This window comes from Girardinichthys multiradiatus, chromosome 9 (assembly GCF_021462225.1).
Source record: "Girardinichthys multiradiatus isolate DD_20200921_A chromosome 9, DD_fGirMul_XY1, whole genome shotgun sequence".
Taxonomy (NCBI): Eukaryota; Metazoa; Chordata; class Actinopteri; order Cyprinodontiformes; family Goodeidae; genus Girardinichthys; species Girardinichthys multiradiatus.
The window spans coordinates 21,180,989-21,204,306 of NC_061802.1; the positions used below are offsets into that span (position 1 = coordinate 21,180,989).

General features: G+C 38.5%; 1 protein-coding gene across 2 annotated transcripts; it reads left to right on the forward strand.

Moving 5' to 3' along the window:
* The first annotated feature begins 10,405 nt into the window (after window positions 1–10,405).
* nmur1a (neuromedin U receptor 1a) lies at window positions 10,406–23,230 on the forward strand. Of its 2 annotated transcripts, XM_047375413.1 has the most exons (4): window positions 10,406–10,510; window positions 13,079–13,145; window positions 17,283–18,227; window positions 21,397–23,230. In XM_047375413.1, the coding sequence occupies exons 2-4, from the start codon at window positions 13,133–13,135 to the stop codon at window positions 21,783–21,785; spliced, it is 1,347 nt and encodes a 448-aa protein (XP_047231369.1). In that variant the 5' UTR covers window positions 10,406–10,510; window positions 13,079–13,132; the 3' UTR covers window positions 21,786–23,230. The 2 variants fall into 2 exon arrangements, with proteins under 2 accessions (XP_047231369.1, XP_047231370.1); XM_047375414.1 differs by lacking the exon at window positions 13,079–13,145.
* Window positions 23,231–23,318: the final 88 nt, after the last annotated feature.

Below are 23,318 nucleotides of genomic sequence, written 5' to 3' on the forward strand. Positions count from 1 at the left end.
TTTGTTCAAAAACATTGGTGAACATGAAGAATCCTCAAAACCCAAAAGACACACTAGACAGGTCAGGGAGAAGGTTTTAAAGACTTTAAAGCACCATCTGGCCTACTAGCACATTGGGATCCTACAAAGTGAGCTGGAGAGTGTTACTGGAGAGATGGGCTTTGACACAGTTACATCAGATATGACCTTGGATTTCTTTCTATCTATCTATCTATCTATCTATCTATCTATCTATCTATCTATCTATCTATCTATCTATCTATCTATCTATCTATCTATCTATCTATCTATCTATCTATCTATCTATCTATCTATCTATCTATCTATCTATCTATCTATCTATCTATCTATCTATCTATCTATCTATCTATCTATCTATCTATCTATCTATCTATCTATCTATCTATCTATCTATCTATCTATCTATCTATCTATCTATCTATCTATCTATCTATCTATCTATCTATCTATCTATCTATCTATCTATCTATCTATCCATCTATCTATCTATCCATCTATCTATCTATCTATCTATCTATCTATCTATCTATCTATCTATCTATCTATCTATCTATCTATCTATCTATCTATCTATCTATCTAGAACTAGAACACTGTGATTATAATGTGACAAAATATCAAAGGTTACATCTATACATAATTACCAACAAAAACAAAACACATCAAAACCCTGTTTATGCCTATGCTATTCTGCTTTTAAAATAATTAAAGTTTGGTGGATTGCTCTTTGTAATTTAAACCCCTTACACAACACACTTTCACAGAAAAAAGAAATGTGCTCGTAATTAACATGCAACGTGTCTGTAGACTCCATCTGCCCTCCTCTCCATATTTATTAAATGGCCTTTGGTTTGTGCATTCAGCCCCATTATACACTCTCTTCTGCTCATGACTTCATCAAACGCCCCATGAGCAACACATGTCTAGCTTTGGGGTTGTGAAACAGACACTGTTGAAAATTAGCTTTGGTACCTTGCATATTAATTAGTTCCAGTAAAAAAACAAGGACAAACCATGGATCGTGTTTCTTGACATCAAGGATGTAGCATTTTGCCATGCCTAATTTAATACACAAAACCTTTTTTTTTCCTATTCCCATAGATAAGACACATACATTTTTTTGTGTTAAACTGATAGGAAAAAGTGTAAAACAAATTGTTCCCTGTCTTTGCCACTGAATAAAATGGCTCATTTTGACATGTCACCTTCACAAGCCAGATCAATGAGTTCTACAAACACCTCAAGGTCTGCCGTGCTTAAAATCCCAAATCTGAAACAGAATATTTTCATGAAATTTAGTTTTTTCTCAGGCAATTTTGCTTTGGCCAAAAGTCTTCAATATCTGTTCTAGTAAGTCTTGCTCTGTCAGACTAAATTGTACCTGTTGTAAATAAGCTAAGATTATCAAAATCTTGCCTCTTTGCTAAATGTCAAAATAATGAGAAAAATTTTGGAGATTTTTGTTTCAAGTTTGTTAAATTCAGATGTTTAGTTTTTGGTAGAATTGTCTTTTAAAATGTATGACGTTTGGGTGTTTTGTGTATTTCAACAAACTTCTCACAATGCTGAAACTGAGTCAGCTCTATATGCCTCCTACTTTGGATCATTGTCCATTTCCAAGGCCATTTGTGCCTGACATGACTTATTGGCTGATGTTTTGAGGTGTTGCTTCAATATTTTAACATAATGGTCTTTCCTGATGATGCCATCTATTTGTAGAGTGCAGCAATCCCTCTTGCAACAAAACACCCAGTAATCCTAATTGTTGTAATCTTAACATAACTATAAAAGGAAAGGTTTATACTCTAATTAAAATCAATTCTAAAAAGTTGTGTCTTATGTTTAATGTGTCTTTTTATACACCGTGGGTAAATACCTGGTCTGAACTGTATGACTGACTTAGAAGAAGTTTAAGCTGAAACTTGCTGACTGATATACATGCGGGATGTTGAGTAGCCAGGAGGGGAAGTTTAATTAATTTGTCTTGCCTGTGCTGGAAATAAATTAAACAACTGAAATAAAGCACAACATCAGAATTAGGGACGACACAAGAAACTATGACTTAACCTCATTGCCCAGTCATTTCTTAGCAATTGCAATGTGTTGACACACGTGGATGTCAATGTACAGGTTTGGATTAGGAAGTTGGATGGATTGTGGCAATAAGCCAAAAGCAGAGCACTGGGATTTTTCTCTTCTATTTATTTTGCCTTGGACTTATTGAGACAATTTGTATTTATGTAGTTTTGCCATTATATGTTTTTAAACTGTAACAACCACTTTATTAATGTCGGTCAGTCATTTTCTATACCAATTCTTCCAAAGTGGGTCGTGAGGAAGCTTGTTCCTATCTCCAGCAGTCTATGGGCAGGAGGCAGGGTACACACTGGACAGGTCGCCAGTCCATCGCAGGGCTACACATAAAACACCATGCACACACTCATTCACACACCTAAGGGCAATTTAGAGAAACCAATTAACCTAACAGTCATATTTTTGGACTGTGGGAGGAAGCCGGAGCACCCGGTGAGAACCCACGTAGCACCTGGAGAACATGCAAACTTCATGCAGAAAGACCACCGGCCAGGAGTTGAACCCAGGACAAGGCAACAGTGCCACCAACTGTGCCACCATGCAGCCCACTTTATTAATGTGTTAATGTGAATTCCCACAGATTTAATCAACACAGGCATCAAAAAATAACCACATGGAACAAAAATGGAAATGTATATACAACCAGTAAAACACACTAGTCACATGTTTTAATGATTTATTTAATTTTTTTGTAGTTTATGATTTGATTTAAACAACATCAACTATTTACTAAGGAAACTCAGGAAAGTGGCATTCACACTACAAAACCGGACATTTCTAAGGCACTTCGACAGTCCATGAAGGCTAATTCAGGTCAAATCCTATTAATCAAGTTGTTCCTTGTGTGCTATAAGGGACTTTGTTTGCCAAAGCCTTCTATTAAACCCATGTCAACATCGGATTTAGTAGTAAATCTGAAAATTGTTTCTTTAATGGGAAACAAAAATAGCAGCAGACAGTGACTTTATTGGGTGAATATGTGACTTACTGGAAACCAGACAGACAGACAGAAGACAGACAGACAGCTGGAAAACTTTAAAACCTGGACAGAAAATTCCCAATACTGTTTTCATTGCCTTTTCTTACATTATAGCATCCACACTGATTTTGCAACAAGGCTGAAATAACAACTTATGAAGAGGTAATTTATGTCACTGTTGTCATGTCATATGTGATCTAACAAAAGTGAGTGTGGCAGTAAAACTGCTTCTGCTCACAATGATGAATGAGGATATATAAAAGAAATACCCTTAAACTGGTTCTCTCAGAACAGGAAAATCAAGTCTTCCTCTTTTTCAAAGTCATATCTGATATAACTTTGTCAAAGCCCCTCTCTCCAGTGACACTCTGCAGCTCATTTTGTAGGATCCCAAGGTGTTAGTAGGCCATATGATGTACATATTATCAGGTGTGTAATTTGCGGGGGGGTTAGGGGGGTTATGACCCCCCCAAAAATCTGATCAAGTCAATATGACCCCCCCCCCCTCCCAATATAATAACATCACTCCTATTTACAAATAAATAATGCATAAATAACTTCTTGATTTTCTTTTATTTTCATTTGCCAGCAAAGTAGCATCATTACCTTGTAATGTAACCCTCCTCCTCCTCCCAAAAACTTGGTAACACCCAGCCCGCTTTCTCCACCAAGCATTCACCATTTGCTGTACTTTTGATTCAGTCACTGGTGAGAGTGGTTATACTCTCAAAAAAAGCTGGTGGACTACGATTTTTCACTTTTGGGCGACATCACCTTGTAAAAAGAGCGAAAATCAAAATTAGGTAAATATATATGTATTGTTAAGTTAGTTTTCTCTATGCCGTTCGCACACGCCTGTTCACGCAGACACACTGAATGGCAGTGCATGTTGACTAGCTCCGTAATACAGTGGTACCCAGGTGCTTTGTTAGACCTGTCACCTGGACCTCTGGGGCTGAAGCTCCAGATGTTTTCAGAACAGCCCCGAATCTTACGAAAGAAGACATTTAGGAGTTTATGTCAGACTTCACATTTTTATAAAAAAGTTTGAGCAGATTTGTTTCTATTGAGTTCCATAATCACTGAGTCTAAAGGAAAAGAAGACAAAAAGTGGTTATTTGCACACATGCAGTCCCGCAACTGCGCAACTACGTGCACAGGCTCAATTTGTCCATTCTGGACAAGTCCAGAACGTCCGTTCAGTTCAGGAATGTCGGCCTGCCTCATTAATCACCAGAAAAGTTACACTAAGCTCATCAAACAGGGCTACAATAGGGGAGACGGCTCATTTCAGAGCAGCTGTGGAGCCAACCAGAGAGAGGGAGTCTGGTGGGTGTGTGCGCTCAGGAACAGGTGGAAGCAGAGTGGCTTAACCCAGACTGAAGTTAGCGTTAAATCTGAGACCTGACTCAGAATGGGCTAATTGTAAGCTAAAGCGCTAATCATTGATTCACCCAGCAAGAACATGAGGTGGAGGTTCACTAATGAGCATCATCAGGGTCATCATAAGGGACTTTCACCAGAGCTACAGGTGAAGTTAAATGGCCTGGCCGTGATGGAAAACAGTAGGAACCCTCTCTGTGAGCTTGTAGCTGGATCTCTATCATCATGTGAAAAATATCTGATCTTTAGTCAAAAGGTTCATGAAAGGAGGAACACATTTTAATAAAATGTTACGATAGCTCACAGTATAATTAAAATAAATAAATGTGTTTTTAGCAGAATTGTTTAGCATCAAGCAAAGCCAGAGCTCAGGTGTTACAGGAACAACAATTGGTGTTGTTCCTTACGACTGCAGCCTTATCTTGCTGTGTTGTGCTTTCCAAAGGTAGTCTAAGTTCTGTAAAGGGCACAGTAATTATTAATTAAAGGAACTAACCTATTTTTGTTTCTTCTCTCATGAGATCTGTGAGTACAAAAATGGAGGAAAAAAGACTGTCAGACATAAAAAATATATATCAAAGGTATGATAATTTGGCTAATTTAGTTTCATTGGCTGGCAGCCTGTCCACTGTGATCTCTCTCACCTATTGACTGCTAGAGATAGGTGACAGCCACACCAGGGACCCTGAAAGAATTAAGCGGGTATAGAAAATGGATGAATACATGGATAATTTAGTTGCTGCAGCAGGAGTGTCAGCAGATATGAGATGAACATTTTAAATGGCTATGCTTGATTTGATGGTATTTGTGACAAATAATTTTGTATTCTTGTCTGAAACCACATTATTATCCCCATTGTGCACACTGCCATTCTTCTAATTTTCTGTGAGACTCTCATGCAAGATTATTGCCATATCAGTTTTATATAAATCTACCACACAATGCAATATCGGAGAAAAGGTAAAAACATGAGTTATTTACAAAATTAGTTTGAAATGAAATGAGATGTGGTTTGATCAAGGATACCACAATGTACAACATATTGTGATAACATCATTCACTAAAAACGAGGAGTGTTAGAAGCAAAAAGGCAGGGTGATCGCCTATTAAAATGCATCAGTGCTATGGGGCTTTGGATATTTCTGTTCCAGAGAGCATGAATGTGATACCTTTATGTCAGGAAATTATTCACTTCTTTTGTCTGCCTTTTTCTGATCTAAATTGAGGACTGCAACGTTGTTAAAATGTCAAATTATAAAATTATTGCAAATGTCAAACTGATCAGTGATCAAAACAATCAGGCCATTTCATCCTGTGTGACTGCTGGTATACGTTACAAAAGGCATTTCTGTGTGACATCAATTTTGAATATCCTTATGTTGTGAAATCCTTTGAACTTTTTTGTTATCACAAAGTTCACATTTTTCAGAGAGGCTCTTATAAACCTGTTTGCTTCCTGAGGCAGTTTAATCAACTGAACTGGATGGAAATAAAAATGACATCTTAAAAATATTATTTCATGTTTGCAATAAATACATTTAAAAGTTGCAATTTTAATCTTTATACTTTAAGTGAGTTCAGAAAGTAAATTGAACTGCTTTCTCCCTTTTCACCTGCTGATAGAGCTTATGACTTTGTGTTATTTAATCATTCACTCTGACCTTCAAACCAAATTAAATAGAAAACGTTTCTTTCTCATCTTTATTCAGTATATTGCACTCTACCATGTACCATATATTGCACTTTACCGTAAAATGCATCCTTTTGCTGAAATCACAAGGTGCAACTTGCTGAGATTCAGTTATGAGCCACTGGTGTTAGGATTTGGGTTTCTTGTGTTTGCATTTTGTTTATTTTCTTGTTGTTGTGTTCTTTGGGTCCTGCCATATTCAATTAATTTCTCTGTGTTCATTATTGTTAGTAGTTGTTTCCATATTAGTTCATTCCTTTGTGTTTAGTTAATTCTTCTTTCTGTTCTTTGTGATTTTGGATTTAAAACATTTCTGTTAAATTAGTGTTAATATACACTCACCGGCCACTTTATTAGGTACACATGTCCAACTGCTCGTCAACGCAAATTTCTTATCAGCCAATCACATGGCAGCAACTCAATGCATTTAGGCATGTTGACATGGTCAAGACGATCTGCTGCAGTTCAAACCGAGCATCAGAATGGGGAAGGAAGGTGATTTAAGTGACTTTGAATGTGGCATGGTTGTTGTAGTACTGGTGTCACCCAGGGGTGTGTTCTATCCCCACTCCTCTTCTCCTGTACACAAATGACTGCACCTCAGCGGACTCGTCCGTGAAACTCCTTAAGTTTGCAGATGACACCACTGTCATTGGACTGATCCAGGACGGTGATAAGTCTGTGTTAGGTATTATTTAGTCAACTCAGAGGCAAGAACGATACAGAGTCAGTTTTACTTGCAAGGGTAGGTCACACTCTGCAGTGCAGACTACAAAGTGTTGGTACCCCTCTCTCTTTATTTATACATGCTGGTTCACACACAGTTCAACAAACATTCAGGGTGTGTGTGTGTGTGTGGGGGGGGGGGGGGGGGGGTCAGAAAGGTTAGGGTTCGTGTGTCTTGATTTTAAACAGAGAGGGAGTGAGGACTTGGTAATCATAACTCACTCGCCTCCCACATATCCCTTTCTGTGGCATGTAGGTGGGAAAAGCACTTAGAGCAGACATGAGTGATAAACAATACAAAAGTTTTCAAACCCTAACAGTCTGCATACAGACAACAGGTGGATCGGCTGGTACACTGGTGCAGTCAGAACTACCTTGAACTCAACCCACTCAAGACTGTGGAAATGGTGGTGGACTTTTGGAGAACACCACCCCCATACACCCCCCTCACCATCCTCAACAACACTGTATCGGCCGTGGACCACTTCAATTCCTAGGAGCCACCATCTCTGAGGACCTGAGATGGTCTTCACACATAGACACTGTTCGAAAGAAGGCCCAGCAGAGACTTTACTTCCTGAGGCAACTCAAGAAGTTCAACCTTCCACAGGAGCTGCTGGTCATCTTCTACACTGCCATCATTCAATCTGTCCTGTCTTCATCCATCTCAGTGTGGTTTGGCTCACAAAACAGGACAGGTCCAGACTGCAACGAATAATCAGGTCTGCAGAGAGAATAATCAGAGCTGACCTTCCCTCCATCCAGGAGTTATACAGGTCTAGGGTCAGGAAAAGAGCTGCCAAAATCTCTGCAGACCCCACACACCCTGCACATAAACTGTTTAGAGTTTTACCTTCAGGCCGCCGCTACAGAGCACTGTTTACTAAAACCAGCCGCCACAGAGACAGTTTCTTCCCCCAGGCTGTTTCTCTGATGAAAATTCAATAGAGTACAAAACAACAGCATACAGATGTTGCAAATGCACCTTTTTATTATATATGTGTATATTGTACATTGTAAATATGTATATTCTGTAATGCAAAAACAAAACCAAAGAGCAAAGTGTACCGGAGTCAAATTTCTGGTTTGTATGTACAAACTTGGCAATAAAGCTAATTCTGATTTTGATTCTGATTGTTGGTGCCAGATGGGCTGGTCTGAGTATTTCAGAAACTGCTGATCTACTGTGATTTTCAAGCACTACCATGTCTAGGGTTTACAGAGAATGGTCCGAAAAAGAGAAAATATCCAGTGAGTGGCAGTTCTCTGGGCGCAAATGTCTTGTTGATGCCAGAGGTCAGAGGAGAATGGACAGAGTGGTTCGAGCTGATAGAAAGGCAACAGTAACTCAAATAACCACTCGTTACAACTCGTTGCAACCAAGGCATGCAGAAGAGCATCTCTGAATGCACAACACGTTGAACCTTGAGGCGGATGGGCTACAGCAGCAAAAGACCACACCAGGTGCCACTCCTATCAGCTAAGAACAAGAAACTGAGGCTACAAGTCGCACAGGCTCGCCAAAATTGGACAATAGAAGATTGGAAAAACGTTGCCTGGTCTGATGAATCTCGATTTTTGCTGAGACATTCGGATGGTAGTGTCAGAATTTGGCGTCAACAACATGAAAGCATGGATCCATCCTGCCTTGTATTAACGGTTCAGGCTGGTGGTGGTGGTGTAATGGTGTGGGGGATATTTTCTTGGCACACTTTGGGCCCCTTAGTACCAATTGAGCATTGTGTCAACGCCACAGCCTACCTGAGTATTGTTGCTGACCATGTCTATCCCTTTATGACCACAGTGTAACCATATTCTGATGGTTACTTCCAACAGGATAACGCGCCATATCATAAAGCATGAAGTTGAATATAGGAGCCCAGAAGTAAAAAGAGCCATATAGCAACAGGTGAAGGAACAGGCAAGGAATGTGTGCATATAACAGGAACCACAACAGGAGAATCCAACAAAGAATGAATTAAAGAGAGAATATACATACTGAGCGAGTGATCAGTGGAACGATGAACAGGTGAGTTTGATTAACTGAATGTGCTGCAGCTGTGTCGGAGAACAAATAGAAAAGACAGAGGCCATGTAAACACTACAAAGGAACAAAGGAAAAGAAGGCCAGGAAAACTCAAGGATGAATCCAATTATCACTAAACAGAACACGAGTAATCAAACTAATCTACTAACATTTAAAATAAACCCCAAAAAGGCACAAAACTCATCATGACCCTGTGGCTGTGTCTAGCTCCAGCATGGTGTTTGCACACGTTTAGGGATGAAGGCAGAAGTTGTTTTTCTGAACTGCTTACACAGGCTGCTTTAATTTAAGGCCTGTAGTCAGCCACATTTGGTGAATATAAACTGAAAATCCCATCCCTGTGGCTTTAGGGTGGGAGATATTCTCATCCTCTTAAGATTCATAGTTCACTCCTACTTACCAAGAAAAATAGATTATGGTTGAGCTGTGGCCATGTGGTCAGCACCTGCTGACTACCAATGAGTATTGTGTTTCCAGCATAAAACTGCCAAGAAGGGAAAATAACAAACAACGCAGAAACAGCCAAGACATTCGTCTTAGCCAGATCGTCCAGCTGTTTATCATTGACATAGGAAGACTAGCAGCAGCACACAATAGATTCTGCTGCACAGCCCTGATTTATCGCACAAATATATAGACAAATTCTTTGGTCAGGCAGTGCAAAACTGAAGAGGGATGCAGCAGTTGCTTTTTTTTTATTTGACAATTGCATTCTTATTCAGTATGAAAGCTCACAAAACACTGACACACTTACACTTCTATAGAGCACGTTTTGCGCTTGCACCTTAAAACCCACATGGCAGCTGAAAGAATACAGCAACAGCCACTGGGTAGCAAGGTTGGGATGAATAGCTTGAAATGTCATTTCATTCCAAAAATAAATAAATAAAAGGTGCATGCAGGACAAAGAAACCGCTGATTCTGATTTTGAATGACAGGCGGATCCACTCAGGGGGTCTTTCACCTTGCTGTTATGAGTCGCTTGCACAGTTGTGCCTGCACACCATGTTTCGAGTTATAGGAACAAGCCCCTGTCCTCTGTAGAGAAGATGTACTCACATCGGCAGGAGCAAAACGCTGACTGCTGCACCGTAGGAGCTTCCTCTGTTTCCTTCCTCCAGTAGGCAACTAAAACACTGTCCAAATCCCACATCAAGGTAATGAAACCACATTTGGTGCCACAGACAGAATAGATTGGTAAAATGCTAAACTTTGAGACTGGCATACAAACTAAAGCATTTGGCATGACTGAAGCACAGATCAAAATATCAAATTCCCAATTATAACAAATCGCCTAAAGCTGCAGAGAAAGTATAGAAAGAATTGAACATGTAGGCTTGAATTTACTTGTTTGTGTGTGAGAGATAGCATGAAGGTGAGGGAGGCTGATGGAGAAGAGAGAGAGAGAGACTGTGTGTGTGTGTTTTATGTATGTGCATGGTTTGCAGTCAGGCTTGAGAAGAGAGCGACAGACTAGGTGGAGAGTGGACTCAGATAACACCACGTTGTCCACACTATAGCCTCTATTCTCTGTTTACAGCAAGAAAGCTCAACAAAGCAACTCACTGCAGGTAAGGAGATTTATATTTTCTGCAAAGATGCACATTATGAGTCCAGGGATGGATTACTTTATGTCCTTCATGGATATTTGATGTATAGGCCCCGGTGTGTATCACATTATAACTGATCAAATATCTATCCAAACACCACATTTATAAATCACATTTTTTACTATATTTCTGCTATATGATAAAATAATTATGCCAAAATTCTGTCCTGGTTGGATGTATTTAAATTATGTTTTTTTTATTGATTCATTGTGTGAAGTTGTGTGTTAAGTTAAAATGAATTTACATGGGTCCATATGAAGACAACTTGACATTTTATCTTTTCCCATATATTTATCCATAATAGGTTGAAACATTAAATAGTTTGCAACACTAAGGCTATAATACAATTGCTGTCAAGTCTAACAGTCAATGACATGATGTGATATCATGTTAAAGCCAATATTAAACCATTAAAACCTACAAAAATATCCTAAATAGTATGCAATCAGGATTATTACAAATAAAAACACAACATTTTCATCTTTTAATCTTATTTGGGTGTTGGTGATTATCATTTTATTATATTGCAATGTTACCTTAATATAAAAAGGGATCTTTGTATTTATAACCTATGCAGTTTCTCTGCTTTAAAGATAAGTGTCTAGGCACAAAAAGCCTGATAATTAGCAGTGAATCTGTCAGACGAGCCCTACTTTATATCAGTGAAAAAACAGGACATAACAAAAGAAAAAATATATATCTACATTAGTATTACTCAATAAAAAGGTAGATGTCTGCTTATAGTGGACCAGAACTGCTTCTTGTGCAAATGAGTGCCTAAATAAACTACAGACAAAGAGAAAACTCCGTGTTTGGATTTATATTCTAAATCTATTTGACACCATAAAGAATTGAAACTGTTGGGGCAACTTTGTTGGAACTAGTTAATTTTATACTTTATGATAAGTTGATGTCTTTCAAGACAGTCATTTATAATTTAGACTGGTGATTTTGATTATTAATTACATCATGTGAGAGAAAGAACAAAGGAAAGCTCATTCTAGGTTACTGATCAAACTTTCCTGGACTTGTTTCAGATAGGATGACCTACAGAGGGAAAAAATTATCATTAACTTGGAAAAACAGAAAACACTTATGGCATATGGCAAGTCAGCATGTTTAATAGCTTATCATCTTTAAAGTGTACAACTGAGATATTAATCCTCTTATGGGACATGATGGCAATTGCAATCCTAATATACTAAATGTTTTTAGTAAATCAAAAACTCCTGTATTGTCATATTTTAATGTTCTAGATCACCATAAAATCTTAATATTAGACAAAGATAACCAGAGTAAAAACAAAAGGCAGTTCAAATGATACTTTCATTTATGAAGGTTAAAAACATTTTACAAAGAAACCCGGTGAAAAATATTAAGATCTACTTCTTAAATCAGGAATTAAGTACAATTAACCACATTTTCTTAGATAACAATTTTACTAGCCGGACCAGTATAATCAAATCACTTAAATAGAAACAGTTTGAAAACAGGAATTAGGTTAAACAGTCTCAGAAAGATACAAACTTTTATCCATTGGAGAGTTCAAAGAGGATAAAAACACATCAGACTATTGGGAAAATATTCTGGACTAACAAAACAAAGGGAAACTGTGTATCATGTTAAATTTGATCTAAAACTAACACAGCTTTTCAGAATATGAACATCATATCAATAGGAAAACATGGTAGTGTGATGATATGGGGCTGCTTTGCTGCTTCAGGACGTAGACAACATGTCATAATGGATGGAACCATGAATTATCTAGTTCTCTATCAGAAAATCCTGAAAGACAATCCAGCCATGAGTTTGTGACCTTAAGATCAAGCACCCTTGGATTATGTAGCAGGGAAATGATATCAGGCACACCACCAAGTTTACCTTTGAATGGCTAAATTAAACAAAAACAAGGCTTTGCAGTGGATTAGTCAAAGTCTGGATGGAAATCTGATTAGAATGCTGTGGCATCACCTTGAATAAGGTGGTCATGCTAGAAAAACCTTCTAATATGGATGAATTAAAATCAAGATGTAAATAATAGTGGACCATCATTCCTCCTTATTCACATAGTGGCAGGCTGATTTGTATAATTTTGTTTCCCTTCATAAATGAAGTCATCATTTGAAAACTGCATTTTGTATTTTCTCGGGTTGTCTTTGTCTGATTTTAAAATTAGTTTGGCGATATGAACTATGTATGTGCAACAAATAAGCAAAAACATGAGTAATCTGTTAAGGGTAAAAACGTTTTCTCAGAACTCCATGTAAATGTTGACTATAGATGGTGAAATCGCCATTTGATACATAATATTAATCCAATTTATATGGACACAGGTTTGTAACAAACCTAATCAGAATGGTATGTGCTCTTAATCTGAATAAAAGCTAATGTCATAAAACCCTTAAGAGATTTTGTTAATTCTCTTGAGAAATAATGTACATCATTAACTGTTTGCTGGACCTCAAAGACATCAGTAAGATCCTCATGCAAGACGTAAGTCGTACAAATGGCTGCAATCTGTTTTCTCAGGGGGTGGAAGGCAGTTTATTGTCATACAGGCGATATGCACACTGCAGTGACCTGATGTGGCAGACTGGTGAGTCTCCAACATCTTTTCGTTCCATACTGTGGGCGTCATCAACAAGCATACAGTGTGCTAACATAATGATCTAGAATGAAAAATTCTCAAACTCACATGGAAATATAAGAAAACATCATTGTTACACTTTTCTATTACTTTCCAGCAAATCTTCTTTGAATTTCCTGTCAAACCCCATTATCCCTTTCAAACATTTCAACTTAGTAAATATGATGCATGGCACCAATTCAAAAATTTGAACTACAGATGTTTTTCATTTTAATATTTCGTTAGTGTCAAAAACACGTGTCCAAAAACGTTTTATCTGTTCACTGTTCATGTGAAATATTCCAAACCTCTTTTAATCTTACAAAAGATGTTTTCCTACAAAGGATGACCAGTTTTACATGGTGACTCATCCAATATTTTTTACACTCTGTAATTTAAAAGTTAAAGGTTCAGACCACTCACTGATGAGTCCTCAAGAGCACTCTTCATTGCATTAACAATGTGAAGCTTTCTTCAGGCTTGAACCATAGTATTTGAATAATTTGTGATGTTCAAACACTAAAACTTGGCCAATACTCTATTCCTCCATGCCATGTAATATGTTCAAATCTGATCTCCTGGTACCCCTGGACTAGTACTTCTTTGTGTTTTTTTTCTGTGTTTGTCCTGTCTTCTCAACTCCCAACTGGCCATGCCAGATGGCCACTAATTCTGACCCTGGTTCTGCTGGATGTTTTCTTCTACTGTTGCCAAATGGTTGCTCAGGATGAAGGATTGCTGCAAGGTCCACTCAGTCCATTCAGCTGGTCTTCCTTATATAAACCTTTACTGACTGGCACTAAATAATTAGCTGACTTTGACTGCATAATCACAGTGAAATTGGAGTGTTAGTGTGGATCTGACTGTATGGCTTGGCCAAATCTGAAGGGAGTGGATGGATGCCCTTAGAGTACATCTGTTGTGAATTGCGACTGTATTAATACACTGAATTGAATTGAACTGAACTGAATTAAATTGAACTGAATATAATTAAATTGAATTTAACTCACTCCACTTTGTATGATGGGAGTTACATTAACCACAGGAGCGAAACACGTCCAACAGCTCTGTACACTGGGAAAATGTCCTCTCTTAATGAGAACAAGGACAGACAATACTGTTCATGATAAACAGCTACACAGACAGTGTTTCTGTGAAAAGTGGATGTATGGAATAATAATAAAAATGTATGTATAACATTATTTAAACTTAATAGCACTGTAAAGTGACTGAAATGGAAATCTTTCATCAGCAGTTCAGCTAAGTTAGTCGGTTAGTTCAGTTTCAGCATAAGATTAGATGTAACTGAAACATTGGCAGCTCGGTTGTGACGTCATTCCTCTTTCTCACGGCTGACTTCTGGAGTAAACAGATTGAAATATGAGTCCATATATAGAAATGGAGTCAGAGCAGCAGCAGGTCCATTTATTAAATAATCTTATATGCCAATTGTTCAGGTGATGGTGGACCCGAATTGTCATGAATACACTGAACTTCAAAGTCTTACTATGTGTAATGGAAACAAGCACAAAATCAGTGTCAGTCTCTCTAAGAGCTTATGTTGCAAACCCATCAGACGTTTCCACCAGTAAAATATTTCCGTTAATGCTGTCCGTTCAAAGAGATATAAAACAGACATGTTTGGCATTGCATGTGTTTCAGATCTAAAATAAAATACCATTAATTGACCAAAAGAACAATGAAGCTAATTTCATTTTACTTTTTCCGTTGTTTAGATATTCAGTGTTATATACAGTTAAAACCAAATATTTACATACATCCTATAGCTGAATACATTATGTCTTTATTCTTACTGTCTGATATTAAATCAGGCTAAACGATAAATCTGCTAGAATTACCTAAATTATTTATATCTGGTAAAAGCCAAAAAAGAAAGAACGTTTTACAACTTTTTGTATACTAAAAAATTTACATACACTAAGGTTACTATGCCTTTAAACAATAGATGAAGATACCATGTCTTTGTAAACTACTGAAACATCAACAACATTTCAGTAGTTTACAAATGATGGCACACCTGTGGAAGAGACTCCTCAGGCACACTGCTTCCTTGTGTGACATCGTGGCAAATGTTTATTGAAAAATCTATAGAAATCAGCCAAGATATCCGGAACAAAATTGTTCATCCTTGGGTACAATTTCTCGATTCCTGGAGGTGTCACGTTGATCTATTAAAAAAATTATTTACATACACATATAAAGAGCATGGCAATGTCCAGTCATCATACTGTTCAGGAAGGAGAAGGGTTTTGCATCCAAGGGATGAAAGTGAACCTCAGAACAAAATCAAAAGGGCTTGTGAAGAGGTTGGCAGAAGCAGCTGAAGCCATTGTATACAGTTAAATGACTGGCAGTTAATGCAAAGTGAGATAAAACTGAATATTAAAGATCTGAATCAGGAGAAACTACTTGAATTTGCAGGAAAAACGGGGTCCTGTTCAATTCCACATGCTTTAAAATATTGTAGATTATTTTGAAAGCAGGTTTGAAAATAGTATTTTTCAGGAAAAAATCTGATTTCAGTCTCATCTTCCAGATCCAAACAGGTTTTTATGGCTATGTTTATTGCATCACAGTGACTGACATCAACAAATCAATGGCTCCCATCAACTTTCCATGCAAATGAGCTCACTGAAACGTAAACAATTAGGAACATTTCTGAACCAGGTGGCTTCTTAAACTAATTAAATCACTCACTGTCAGAAGTGAACTCACCCATCAGAGGAGACAGCAGTGGTGGCTGATTTAATATAAAGTTTGTAGAATAACCTGATGAAAAGAGATGAATGTAAAGATGTAAATCAACCTCTTATAACTGCAGTGATGAATGTGTTGTCAAAAGTACCTGTGATGCGAAGTGATGCATTCAGTTTTAATGAATCATTAGTTTTGCAATACGTTCACAGTAGAGGAAAGAGCTACAGCAAACTGAGCAGTTAAATAATTTCTCAGTGTTCCTAATTTTTGTCACAATGGGCTTTGTTTACTGAGGTTTTTTACAGTTTACAATTAGCACTTGAAAACAGAAAGATTTTCTGATTTTGTTGGTTTAAAGGAAGCTTTCTAACAAAATCAAAACATATTTTAAAATCTGTTAGGGGCCGTTGTATCTCGGTTTATTGTATCACTCAGTCCGTTTGTGTCCAATTTCTCATTTTAGGTTTGTGGTTCTACAAGCGTTACGATTTCCTTTAGTAGCATTAAGAGCATTCACAAATTACGTTTGACTTTTTTTAGGCTTTACTACTTGAAAACCAAAGATGTCTACAGTGTCTTGCAAAAATATCCATTGCATTTTATTTAATTTTCTCAGATTTTGTCACATTTTAGTCATGAACCTTAAAACTTGTTTGTTTTTTTTACAAATAAAATACTAAAACTGTGGTGTGCATTGTTATTCAGCTCCATTAGTCAATGAACTACCCTTTCCACTTCCACCTTCATCTTCCGAGGTTTGCCTCTGTCAGCTTTGCATTTCTACAGAGTGAAATCTTTGCCCCTTCCTCTTTGCAATAGCTTACGCTGAGCTTTTAATACCAATTTTTATGTCTTGCCACAGATTTTTAATTGGTCTGGACTTTGACCTGGCCATTCTACTGCATGAATATATTTTGACCTAAACCCTATTATTGTAGCCCTGGTTGAATGGTTAGGGTTCTTGTCTTGCTGGAGACAATCTTCCAGTATTGGCCTGTATTTAGCTCCATTCATCTTCCCATCAACTGTGACCAGCTTCCTTGTCCCTGCCGCAGAAAAGCTTGCCCACAGTATGATGCCGTCACTTCCATGCTTCAGCATGCAGAGGTTTGTGGTTTTAACGTGAAAAAATGTTGCAAAGTTTAAGGGGTATGAATTTGTTTGCAATGTTCTGTAAAACATAGACCAAAATATAGTCTTGAAAAAAATTGCTGCCCTGTGATATTTGATTTTAGTTTCTATCTAATCTCCCAATGTACACTATTATTCACATATCTGTCAAAGCCATTTGTGATTTATAATGTTGTTCCTGTATAGCCAGACAAGTTGTTTTAAATTTTATTGTGAAGTGCTGCAAATGTCATGCTGTTTGCTTTTACTATTTTCCAGATCCTGAGTCAAATCACACCCTCAGGATGTCAGATAACAACTGCTCTTTTGATCTAGTGGCTGGGAACGAAGAATGGCTTTGTCCTCCGGGACAGAAGTGTGTCAATATGACCTCTGGCATGAATGGCAGCCAAATTGATATAGAAGACACATGTTTGACAAAGGAAGGATATCTAGAAAAATATCTGGGCCCTCGTCAATCATCTGTTTTTCTGCCTGTCTGCCTCGTTTATCTGCTCATCTTCTTGATCGGCGTTGTAGGGAATGTGCTGACATGTACCGTCATCGCACGCAACAAGGTCATGTGGACGCCGACCAACTACTACTTGTTCAGCCTGGCGGTGTCCGACCTGCTGGTGCTGCTGCTCGGCATGCCGCTGGAGCTGTACGAGCTGTGGCAGAACTACCCGTTTCTCCTGGGGAAGGGAGGCTGCTACTTCAAAACCTTCCTGTTTGAGATGGTCTGCTTGGCATCCATTCTCAATGTGACTGCACTGAGCATTGAGCGTTACATTGCTGTGGTGCACCCACTCAGAGCAAAGTATGTTGTGACACGAACCCACGCCAAGCGTGTCATCCTCACGGTGTGGGGCGTGTCGGTGCTGTGCTCTGTGCCTAACACAAGTTTGCATGGGATCATCACCCTTCAGATTCACTCTGTTGGTCCTGCTGGCAACATAAACCTGGAGATTCCTGACTCAGCAATCTGTACGTTAGTGAAACCACGTTGGATATACAACCTGACCATCCAGCTGACAACCTTTGTGTTTTTCATTCTGCCCATGATCACGATCAGTGTTCTCTACATGCTCATCGGGCTGCAGTTGAAGCGTGAAAAGATGCGACAGGCACTGGAAGCTAAGTCTGGCTTTGGAAACGACAGCTTCTGTAACATTCGCACTCAGCAACAGAAGGCACGGCGACGACAGGTCACAAAAATGTTGTGTAAGTTAGTGTTCTGTAAAATGAATTACAAGAACTTTGTGGCTGATTTTCGATCTTTCATTGTTTTTGGAATACTGCCAAAAACAATTTAAGCCACTTATAATTTCTGCTTTTAAAATTAGAATGCAGAAGGTAATACAGGTCCTTCTCAAAATATTAGCATATTGTGAAAAAGTTCATTATTTTCCATAATGTCATGATGAAAATTTAACATTCATATATTTTAGAGTCATTGCACACTAACTGAAATATTTCAGGTCTTTTATTGTCTTAATACGGATGATTTTGGCATACAGCTCATGAAAACCCAAAATTCCTATCTCACAAAATTAGCATATCATTAAAAGGGTCTCTAAACGAGCTATGAACCTAATCATCTGAATCAACGAGTTAACTCTAAACACCTGCAAAAGATTCCTGAGGCCTTTAAAACTCCCAGCCTGGTTCATCACTCAAAACCCCAATCATGGGTAAGACTGCCGACCTGACTGCTGTCCAGAAGGCCACTATTGACACCCTCAAGCAAGAGGGTAAGACACAGAAAGAAATTTCTGAACAAATAGGCTGTTCCCAGAGTGCTGTATCAAGGCACCTCAGTGGGAAGTCTGTGGGAAGGAAAAAGTGTGGCAGAAAACGCTGCACAACGAGAAGAGGTGACCAGACCCTGAGGAAGATTGTGGAGAAGGGCCGATTCCAGACCTTGGGGGACCAGCGGAAGCAGTGGACTGAGTTTGGAGTAGAAACATCCAGAGCCACAGTGCACAGGCGTGTGCAGGAAATGGGCTACAGGTGCTGCATTCCCCAGGTCAAGCCACTTTTGAACCAGAAACAGCGGCAGAAGCGCCAGACCTGGGCTACAGAGAAGCAGCACTGGACTGTTGCTCAGTGGTCCAAAGTGCTTTTTTCGGATGAAAGCAAATTCTGCATGTCATTCGGAAATCAAGGTGCCAGAGTCTGGAGGAAGACTGGGGAGAAGGAAATGCCAAAATGCCAGAAGTCCAGTGTCAAGTACCCACAGTCAGTGATGGTCTGGGGTGCCGTGTCAGCTGCTGGTGTTGGTCCACTGTGTTTTATCAAGGGCAGGGTCAATGCAGCTAGCTATCAGGAGATTTTGGAGCACTTCATGCTTCCATCTGCTGAAAAGCTTTATGGAGATGAAGATTTCATTTTTCAGCACGACCTGGCTCCTGCTCACAGTGCCAAAACCACTGGTAAATGGTTTACTGACCATGGTATCACTGTGCTCAATTGGCCTGCCAACTCTCCTGACCTGAACCCCATAGAGAATCTGTGGGATATTGTGAAGAGAACGTTGAGAGACTCAAGACCCAACACTCTGGATGAGCTAAAGGCCGCTATCGAAGCATCCTGGTCCTCCATAAGACCTCAGCAGTGCCACAGGCTGATTGCCTCCATGCCACGCCGCATTGAAGCAGTCATTTCTGCAAAAGGATTCCCGACCAAGTATTGAGTGCATAACTGTACATGATTATTTGAAGGTTGACGTTTTTTGTATTAAAAACACTTTTCTTTTATTGGTCGGATGAAATATGTTAATTTTGTGAGATAGGAATTTTGGGTTTTCATGAGCTGTATGCCAAAATCATCCGTATTAAGACAATAAAAGACCTGAAATATTTCAGTTAGTGTGCAATGAATCTAAAATATATGAATGTTAAATTTTCATCATGACATTATGGAAAATAATGAACTTTATCACAACATGCTAATATTTTGAGAAGGACCTGTACATACTGTCTTCATTCGTTATAGTGGTCATTAATTATTTCTAATAGGAGCCAAAATACAAATTTACACTTGTTTTAACACAAAGAGAAAATTATTACAGTTAACATTATGATCTGACTTTAGCTTCTTACAGTTAGGCCCGGAAATATTTATGGACCTGGGAGTTTTGGGTTCAAATTTGATTAAGGTTTAAAATTGCTAGGGTAATTATTCACTACAATGCCCGATTTGATCAAACATGCTGGCAAGTTTACCAACATTTTTCTTACGACTGGAAGTAATATTAACATGGCCCTGCCAGAGTCCTGACTTGAAGCTGATAGAGAATCTGTGGAGATGGCTAAACATTAGGGTGATGGTAATGATGCCTCGGAGCGCATCACCAAAGAGAAATTGCTCATTATTGAGCTCATTATTGAGCTCATTTTCAGCATGCCTTTTGTTAGTAAAAAATATAAATAAACAGAGGAATTATACTTTTTTCAAAATGAATACTTCTTGTGCTTTGTTTTATTATCTTTTCAGGAATGCTTTTCTCGTTCCCTCTCTAAAACAAACTTTGTAGTTTGTTTCTGAGAGGTAAGAATAATTTCAGGCTTAACTGTATTGTTTTGAGGTAAAATAAACAAAATTCATATACACTTAATTTGCAGCATTAATGATTAACATGGAACCATGCTCACTAAAGAGCCTGAAATGGCTTTGGTTTAGCACCCAGGGTCTTTTAAGAGACAAGAAACAGTATTTTCATAAATACCCACATTGGCCTCATTGGATGCATTAAAAACTGATTGAAAAACTGATTTAGTAACTATGTCAGGATCTTGTGTGTATAACAACATAAAACATCAATATGTTTTAGCATTTTGCACTTGGGCCTATACCTCTGCAGTTTTTAACGTTTCAATTTCTATGCTTTTCTGTCTGACCTTGGCAAAATAGTACCTTAGAGTGCAAAGTTCTTTATATGGAAAGTTAGGTTATTGCTATGGTATTTTCACTATTTTAAAACTACTGTTTTGTATTTTGACAAGGAGCAGTTTTTATTATGAAAAGCTACTATTTTCAGTGCAGTTTAGTGCTTTCCTGTCCTAATGCAATTTAATCCTTCTGCTGAGCTCTTGTTTAAGAGCTTCTCTAAAACCACAGGAGGGCCTGAGGAGGAGCTCTGGGGCCTTAACAGGAGAGATAACGTACACATTTGTGCGGTTTCTGTTTTTAGACGTCTTTTACTCTGATGTGCAGGATTAAAATAAATCTGAGGGTCCAGGATAAATTATGAGATGTTGCATCATGGAAGCACAGTCCTCAGAGGGGCTTTTTAGTTGTGGCAAAATATGTTGCCACCATTAAACACTGACTAATTTCTGAGATCCTCCCCCACACATTCCTAATCCTCTTTCTTTTTCCGTTCTTTCAGTTGTTTTAGTGGTGGTTTTTGGGATCTGCTGGGCCCCATTTCACATGGATCGCCTCATGTGGAGTTTTATCAGTGAATGGACTGATAGCCATCATAAAATCTTTGAGTACGTACACATCATCTCCGGTGTGTTTTTCTACCTCAGCTCAGCAGTCAACCCGATCCTTTACAACCTCCTGTCCACACGCTTTAGAGAAATGTTCAAAGAAGTCATGTGCCATCGGCCACATCACATCAGTCCCAGAAAACACTCTCTGAGTGTGACCCGCGTGACACTCCGCAGCACCTTGAGTGACGCACCGCTCAGCAACGGAGCCGCTGTCGCTGAGGCCGACATGACAGCAGATGGGGAAGGAAAAGTGAAAGAGGAGACCAGTTTTTCATGTTAAAGAAAAATCTTCAAGGTTATGTGAAAGGGGAGGAATCGTTGCAGTAAAAGCTTGTTGTTTAGGAGAATGAGCTTGTTCTTAGCCAGTGCCTCCATCATCTGTAATTAGCAACAACAATTAGAAGAGTATGTCAGGAAAATGTCATCTGTGAAGAATTGTGTAAAAGAGGGAACACATTTCTGCCAAATGTAAATAATCACATGTTGTTACGCTAAAAGAAGCGGCCAGTAACTCTTGTATCACATATCTAATACCTTAACACCCTTTGTTACATGATTTAAACAGATAATTAATTTTCAAGACATGATGAACCATGAATGTATTTTTTAAATGCCTGCTTCGGTTCCCTTGAGTGAAGCCTGTCTCTTCTCAGCACATTAAAGGAATAGTTCCTTTTATTTTAAATTGTTGAAATGTTGTGAACAGTTGAAGGTATTGTTCAGGATTTGGGAACTAATGGGACAACTTTTTAACAAAACCCCACATCAGAAAAACTAAACTATCCCTTTAATGCAGTTGGGAATGTATTTGGGACACATTTGTACATTTTCATAAATAGGATGGACTTATGGTTGTGAAGGTTCATCCAAAACTGTGACAGACTATTTTCTCTGTATATGTATTTTTCTTGTATGTTATGCCCCCTTTCCATTGGCTCTACTTTGGCCGAGTCCACTCCACTCAGCCCATTATTGGCTGTTCTGGCCCAGTTCTGGCTTGGTACCTGCTCTTCATCAGGTCTCATCAGGACTGAAATGTTATGTGAACAGCTGTTCACAATTTGGCCATTAGCATGGTCAGCCATATGTCAGTGGAATGAGAAAAAGTAAGCCAAGGTAGTGGAGAGAATGACAAGCTATGGATTTTACAGCACACCGCAGTGCCTGGAAAAGCTAAAGAAAAAACAAACTCAAGAGCAACTACAAAAATATTAAGGACCACAATAGCTGGAGCAGGTCAAACCAAAAGTGGTTCAAAATCATGGATGCCTTTTATGGCCATCGTCCCACCAGTGTTCCTGGACTCCAAAACCTCACTGTTTTAGGAGAACACGATGCACAACATAGTGTTTATTTTACTTTGCACAGCACACAATGCTGATGGCTGGAGGCGGGGCTTCAAGCAACACCGCCAGCCTTCAATGGAAACGCAACAGGTTTCGTGCCGAGAAGAACAAGGTAGAGCGTAGTGGAGCTGTGCGGTGCTGGAACCGTGAATAGAAAAGAGGCTTTAGACCCTACTCTACAGTAAAAAGCCAGCCATGATAGATTAGTACTAGTAGTGTTAAAAAAAAAATAATCCCATAACGCTATGTATGTCATTGTGGAGGATTAATCATCAAATCTGTGACTGTATCCAGTTTGTTGTTGATATACAGTTTCATGCATTTTAATTGTTTGTGTGTTATGTTAACAGATTAAAATCAAATCTGATCATTTAAAAAAGATTTACTGAGTCACTGAGTCATGATTATGTATTCTGTATTGCAAGTCCTTCTGTGTTTTTGTTCTTTGAAAAGCTGGTGAATTATGT

Excerpts from the sequence above, each read along its gene's own strand:
- nmur1a (XM_047375413.1), top strand. Across the intron at positions 18,228-21,396 it reads ACAGGTCACAAAAATGTTGT|TTGTTTTAGTGGTGGTTTTT; the intron begins GTAAGTTAGTGT and ends CCGTTCTTTCAG.